The sequence below is a fragment of the Aythya marila genome, assembly GCF_965140915.1.
Source record: "Aythya marila genome assembly, chromosome: 5".
Classification (NCBI taxonomy): domain Eukaryota; kingdom Metazoa; phylum Chordata; class Aves; order Anseriformes; family Anatidae; genus Aythya; species Aythya marila.
Window position 1 is genome coordinate 31446378 of NC_139046.1, and position 6901 is coordinate 31453278.

The window sequence follows — 6901 nt, forward strand, 5'->3', positions numbered from 1 at the left end:
TGTTGGTTTTTTTTCCAAGTTTGAGGAGAATGTGCAGGGAAGAAGAGTAGGAATGGAGGCATCAAGGACTTTGGTTCTTATCGCTGCTTCTCTATTAAACGTGGCAGCTCCCAGCAATGTCTCTGTGTGGAGGAACGATGGGTGAATTGACAGACCGCTTTGATTTCAGAAGCGGATGACTTCTGATGAAAGGCCACTGGAACAGCCTGGTCTTCATGATGGTGGCCATTTCAGTTTGCTTTAGCTGTTGTAAATAAAGACCTGGTTTTACATTTTTTTGCCCAGGTGTTGTGTCTGTTTTTTTTTTTTTTATTATTATTATTATTTATTTCTCCTCCAGCTCCTGGTCTTGCCCTGGGCTCCTGTCTCGGGGTGCTTTGGCCTGTTTCTGTTGGCTGCTGCCCGTGCCCTGCTTGTGCCTGTTGACACGAAGCACTAGCGTGGGGCTGGAACAGCGGCTGCCGTGTGTCGGCACTGCCAGGCAGTGATTTCCATCATGAGGATTTATCTGTCTATGGAATCTCTTATCAGGAAGCAGTAGCACACTCTTATCAGGAAGCACCACATAACCACGCTTAACCCTCTGAAACAGAACTGCAACATTTGGAAGTTCTTGGAGAACCTGAGAAGGTATAACCTGTACGCGTGCTGGAAAATAGCCTCCCCCAGCAGGAAATATTCTGAGAAAGTGCCGTACCTGAGACAATTCACAAGTATGAATTCAAAGCGGGCGTGCAGGGTAATAACAGCAACACAGTAGTTGAAATGATGATAGGGTGTGTGTTCAACTCTATAACACTACTGCCACTGGGACATGAAGATATTCCCTTGAAGGTACGCCGCTGCCCAGGCCTTCACCGTTATCTTCAACATTATTATACCATGTGGTTATTGAGTGACTCATTTGTATTGGTTTCAGTGCTCTCCCATAGTCCTAATACTGCAAAGTTTTTGCTGACACAAAAATTAGAGAAAACAGCGTGCACGCCCACCCACGCACCCAGTGCTGAGTCAGCACAATAGTTGCAGGTACACTGATTGACGTCCTAACAAAGCAAGACTTGGAGTTAAGCTGTGAGCTGTTATTTTAAATGGGGCTTTCCAGCGCCATCTAAAGGTGAATAAATGTGAACGTGCTTTACCACAAGCTCAGGATCAAGATCTTACTGCTACAGGGAGGCAGAGAGACAAAAAGCTCTCATTTTGGTTGCTTTGGCCTCTCCCTTAGGGACCACGCTGTCTGCAACACTCCCTCCTGATCTCTTCCAGCAGCGCTATCTGTCCATTCATCGCTCTGTTTAGGGAGCTGATGGTGACCAAGTCTTTCAATTTAGTTTCCCTGGAGATGGATGAAGTGGCTTTTATGAAGTCACCCCAGGAGAGCTGGGGCAGCAATAACAGTACATTTTCTGCTGATACTGCCTGTAGCTTGCAAGTACGTCGAGCTATCACATAAGCATACCCACGGTTACGTGTCCCCCGGGTTTCAGTGCCCCTAGGTTAATTACCTCAGGCACTACCCTGCAGTTTATTCACATCTTCAGTGCCACAGCACTCAGGGCCCTCCCTACCCACTCGCACCCCACAGCCAAGCATCCATCCAAATTTTAGATTTCTCTCACCCTTTTTTTTTTATTCTTGTACATATGCTATCACGGCAAAAACATGAGATGAACTCACTCTGTTGTTCTCCTGAAACTCAAGAACCTGCCGCCTCAGAGCCCAACTTCCCTGTTTTCCAGAGAAATGGTGTGTCTTCAGTGAACTGAGACACAGGGATGTGAGCAGTGCTGCCCTAGCTCCAAAGCTGTAATCATTCGTTGCTCTGCAAGATCTTCCTGTGCTGTTTCAGAGGAGGCCTTGTCTCTCCAGTATTCTCTCAGAACAAAAATTTACATCACACAGAATCGTAAAATCATCCAGGGTAGGAAAAGACCATTTACTCCCACCTTTAAACTAGTCCTTACAGGATTAGTTTAAGTCCCTAGTTGGAGACTTGTCCCCAGGGACAGAGCCCAGCTCCACGCCTCAGCCTGGGGGACACAGGGCTGGCATCTCCCCGGGCTGAGGCCAGAGACACTTTACCAGCCCAAGCCGAGGAGGTAACAGCCCAGATGTCATCCCCGTGGTCCCGAAGCCTCTATGCTGTCATAATGCATTTCCATGGCGATGCCGTGCCGCCCCCTATAAAAGCTGGCAGCTGACCCCCCCCGCAGAGTCAGAGTCTGTCCTGAGCTCTGCCTGTCCGCAGCAACTCTCTGTGCCCTGTGACTGCGAGCAGCCACAGCAGCAGCACTCACCCTCACCGAATTTTCCTTCCAAGGCTAAGAAAGGTGAAGTCGGGCTCCTCTCGCAGGGGGAGGCGGGTTTCAGACCTGGGTTTTGGGACTGGAGATTCAGCTGTCGGTCTGCTGGCGAAAGCAGCAGCGATAGCTTTGTTTCCTCTGAAGGCTCAGTACCGAGGCACAGAGGGGACGGTGAAGAAGTCCTGTGCACCAAGCGGAGCACTGGCACCTGAAAGAGAGGGGCAGAGCTGAACTCCAGGCTCTTTTGGGGCAGCCCATCAGTAACTCCTCTGCTCTTCTACCTTTAGGCTTTGGAGACACCTACCAGCATGGACGGAGCCTTTGTGGGGACGTGGAGACCTCACCGCCCCCGCGGCCCGATCATGGCCCAGTTCACCAGCCCTGGGCCCAAGTACTCCATCCCAGGGGCAACAGGTACCGCAACCAAACCCAGGGCGGGCGGCACATCTAGGACATCGCTGCTCACAGCAGCCCAAAAGTCTTTTCTGGCAGAGCCTCCGTGCCCCCCAGGCCTGGCAGAGGAAGGCTGATACTTCCCCACGCCCAGGAGAGCGCTGCTTTCATACCAGCAAAAGCAACGGCCTGGGCAGCATTTCCTGGCGCTGTTCCCATCGGCACTCCAGGGAAGTCAAAGCCTCACAGAAGCCACCTTCCTGCTGGCTTGCACTCGGCTCTCCCAGCGTCTGTGGGGTTACACTCTTGGATAGCAGCTGAATCCCGGGGATGCTCGTTACGGAGGGCCAACACTGGTGCTCCAAGCAGTGTTTTTGAACCGCTGGGCGCAGGAAGTTTGCTGGCCAGACATCAGCTGTCTCTATCTGCTGCCTTTGCAGTGCAGCTACAAAGCCATTTGTGCTTCTTGGCCGACTCTTCTGCACCCCAAGCACTGCGTAACTGGCTTGTGGTTGTAGTAGTCTTGGAGGAAAAAGGCCCACGGGAGGGGAATCTGGGAGGATGGCGACTCCAACTGCGCCTCTTCCAGCGGAGCTTGAAGTGTGCAGCCTCCTGGAGGTGTCCTTTGTGTGCTTTGCTTCCTAGGTTTCGTGGGCCACAGTCCCATCAAAAGCCGAGCCCCTGCTTACACTTGCAGAGGGACCAAGCCATCCGTGACCGGCGGCTGCGGTCCCGGTCCCCGCTACTTTGTGGAGCCTGACATCACCAGGACGGGGAAGTACGTGCCTCCAGGCGCCCACATCCGGGGACTTCCCAAAATAAACACTGAGGTCACACCCGGACCAAGTGAGTAGCGGTTCTCCAGCTCTTCATCCCGACAAGACCACAACACCCCACTTCTGCCCTGGCCTAGCAGGGGAACAAGCCATAAGTGTGGGCAGCCATAAGTGCCCTCTGAGAAGGATTGCTGCCAAGGACTACAGGCTGTGGGCACAAGGGGGCAGGACCCAGAGTCCAGAAAGAAGGGGGCACAGGCGGGGGGCTGACAAGAGGGACAGCAGGGCAGGACAAAGCTGTGGGGTGCAGAGAAATCCCCCTCGGTGCTGCCTGTGTCCTCCAGCACAGGGCAGGAGGAGCTGCCAGAGAGCTGGGAATTTTGCAGCTCTTCTGAAGATCCCCTCCTCGGGGTATCACCTCTGTGGCTGCAGAAAAAGACCAACACTTGACTGCTTTTCTTCTCTCGGCCCCAGGCGACTACCACACTGAAACATCCAACAAGCACGTCTTTAAATGCCCACCCGTGCAGTCCATGGCCTTCCGGCACGAGGCCTTCCGAGCAGACCACCCTCCAGGTAAGGCGACCCCGGGCAGGGCAGACACGTGCAGCCTGAGCGAGCTCCAGGGACAGCCTGCTGCTGCTCCGCCTCGGCAAGGGGCCGCTTCCAAAGCCTCCCCCTGACCTGTGGGGCCAGAAGCAGCAGCCTCTCACTCGGGACCCCATCGCTCACCCTCTCTTTTCACTCCTCCTGCAGGCCCTGGCACCTACACCTTACCCAGGCTGATGGGACCTAACACAGCCTACACAACCGCCAGCCCGTGCTACTCTATGAAGTGGAAGAGCAAGCACGATCGCTTCGATGCAGACCTCTCCAAGGTGAGCGGTGCTTCCCTTCTTTTCTGCACTGCCTAGTGACCCCGAGCTGCTCTCCTCGTGCCACGAGGGCTCCAAAGCCTGCTGCATCCTTGCTGAGGGCAGGCTTCTGTGCACCAAGAGCAAAGCCAGAGAATCCACAGCTGTGCTCACAGGGCCACAGAGCTCTCCCGCTGTTCCAGCAGAAGAAAACACAGGGATGCTCTGCCTACACCTGCAAGTGCCTCACTTGCCAGCTCTGGCAGTTCTGATGACGCAGAGCTCATCAGAACTGATGGCTACCTGCCTGCCGCTCTGGAACGTGCCCCTCTTTGGAGGGGAGCAGGCTGTGCCACAGCTGACGTTGTCCCAGGCTTCCCACGCCCCTTCTCTGTTGAGGGTGCAGCCCTCGTGGGGCATCGGGAAGGAGAAACCTGTGAATTTGTACCCAACGAGGTCCCCGGCTCTCTTGCAGACTCCCGGTCCCGCCGCATTCCCAAAGATTGAGGTGGACACCTACAAAAGAAGGGCACCCATCTACACCATGGGAGCCCAAACCAGAATTGGAGGGGACAGAACCATCAAGCCTGGGCCCGCGGACTACCGCACTGGAAAGGTAAGGCAGCCTGCTCGCCTCTCCTGCTCCGTTTTCCAACGAGCAGCCTTCAAGCATCTCCCCCTTCTGCTCAGGCTTCAGAGAACAAACGGGCTTCTCCCTGCAGGCACCGGCTGCAGGACAGCAGGCCTGCTCCCTGCCCCAGACCCTAGCAGAGGAAGGGCAGAGGACACGGCTTTTCCCTTCCACTCCCTCTGCCCTTACACGCAACTTGCTCACCCATCACCATCTGTGAGAGTGGAGCTTGGGGACACCCTGCAGATACACGGGGAGGGGAATCCAGCAAAGGCTGGGCTTGGAGAAAGTTCTGGATCCAGCGCAGGTCCAGCTGAGCTTGCCATGCCAAGCAGAACAACTGTCCTTTCAGCCCAGTTTCCTTTTGCACACAAGAGCTTCTCTTGAAGCGGAATGAGACAAAAAGCAAACAAAAATCAGGGAGGTCGTTCTTTACCTCTCCCATATCTATGGTGATGACTGCTTGCCCCAAACGGCAAGCAGGAAGAGCATCAAAGCATTTCCAGTGCTCGGCTAACACGGGAGGTTTTGAAAGAGCATGCCACCAGGACAGGGAGAGTTAGCTAAAGGTTCCCATGCATGCATACAGATAAGGATGAGACATGCCAAGTGCCCATAACCACCCGTTAGAGCAGCCTGCCTTCACTGCAACAAGTCTGCTCCAGCAGGAAGCTGAAGCAGCGCTGCACTGACATCCAGACACGGAGCAGTAACAGAGGCATACAGGGACTGGCTAGGAACAGGGGGATGTGTGGGACAGCAAGAAGAACCCTTAATGACCCCCCCCCCCTTTTTTTTTTTTCTTTTTTTTTTAAACTTTTCCCCTTCCAGGTGACACTGATCAAGCCCCAGGCACCTGAGACCACTTTTGGAATCCGTCACTCCATCTATACAACTCCACTCATAGTGGAATAAAAAAAAAAAAAAAAAATCCCCAGAAGACCTGGTTTGTTCTCCTTGAGCTGTGAGGAGAGGAATGGGAAGGAAGGGAAGTGGGGTGTGAGTGAGGAAGTTTCCTTTTCCCTCTGTAAGGTTAAAGCCTCAGCAAAAAGAGTTCAAGAGGAGAGCCCTGCAATCCAAAGGGCACGCAAGACAGCCAGCTCTACCAGCACCTTTTCACCTGTGTGCCTTCAACCCACTAGGCCTTGCATCCTGATGGCTCCCTTCACGCTGTGCCAGGGCCGTGCCTCTCCTGCAGGCTGCAGTGCTCCTGGCTGAGGAGAGATGCCAGCCCCACAAAGAGCCATCGGAGCTCAACGCCGCGCCGTGACAGCACTCAGGGCCTTCCCTACCCACTCGCACCCCACAGCCAAGCATCCTGGAGCCGCACCATGCAGCTGCTGCAGGGAACTTTACACCAAGTGTTTACCACCTGCCTCGTAGCTTCTGGCAGCATGCGAGACTGCAGCAGGCACCAGAAGCACCAGCACTTCACGTGGTGATGCTGTTCACTTCCCACCCTAAGTTCCCTTTCTGGTGCAGTTCCTTTCCCCTCTTGGCAGCAGAAGCCAGATCTTAGGTTACAGGCATTTCCTTTTCTTCCCCATGGAGTACCGTGGGGGCTTTTCCCTACACCATATTGGCATCTGCCAGCATGGGAACTCTGAATCAGCAGAAGCAGCTTGCTTTTCTCAATATCTTTCCCACCTTTTTAGCCTCTGAAAACAGCATCTAGGTCTGCTGCATAGCAAGACAGTCATAAGGGAAAAGCCACTGCCTGCGAGAACAGGCACAAGAAAGAAGTAAGAGAAAGTACACTGAAGGGGACCAGACCTGTTGTCTTTCAAGGCAGCAAATTTTGCACATGCAGAAGAAAGGTTTCTGTGATGATGTACTGCAGGTGTTCAGGAGCTTCCCCCTGCTCCAGCGCAGACTGGATCAGCCCATGGCAAATGGTAGGGCTGTGTTTCCACCCCTGGGGCAGCCGATTCCAAGTATATT

The 6901-nt window shown here is 54.0% G+C and overlaps 2 protein-coding genes across 2 annotated transcripts in view; one reads left to right on the forward strand and one right to left on the reverse strand.

Annotated features, from left to right (window-relative positions):
- RIC8A (RIC8 guanine nucleotide exchange factor A) overlaps window positions 1-2394 on the reverse strand; it is a 34303-nt gene extending 31909 nt beyond the window's left edge. Inside the window, exon 1 of the mRNA XM_082761929.1 lies at window positions 2301-2394. The gene's annotated coding sequence lies outside the window, so the exon portion shown is untranslated. The remainder of the gene's footprint in view (window positions 1-2300) is intronic.
- A 210-nt stretch (window positions 2395-2604) lies between these two features.
- Window positions 2605-5875, forward strand: LOC309878601 (ciliary microtubule associated protein 1A-like; the record flags this gene model as incomplete). Its single annotated transcript, XM_082761351.1, has 6 exons — window positions 2605-2720; window positions 3345-3545; window positions 3950-4051; window positions 4232-4353; window positions 4805-4945; window positions 5792-5875. Exons 1-6 carry the CDS (start codon window positions 2615-2617, stop codon window positions 5873-5875), a joined length of 756 nt encoding a protein of 251 aa, XP_082617477.1. The 5' UTR covers window positions 2605-2614.
- Between the last annotated feature and the right edge of the window lie 1026 nt (window positions 5876-6901).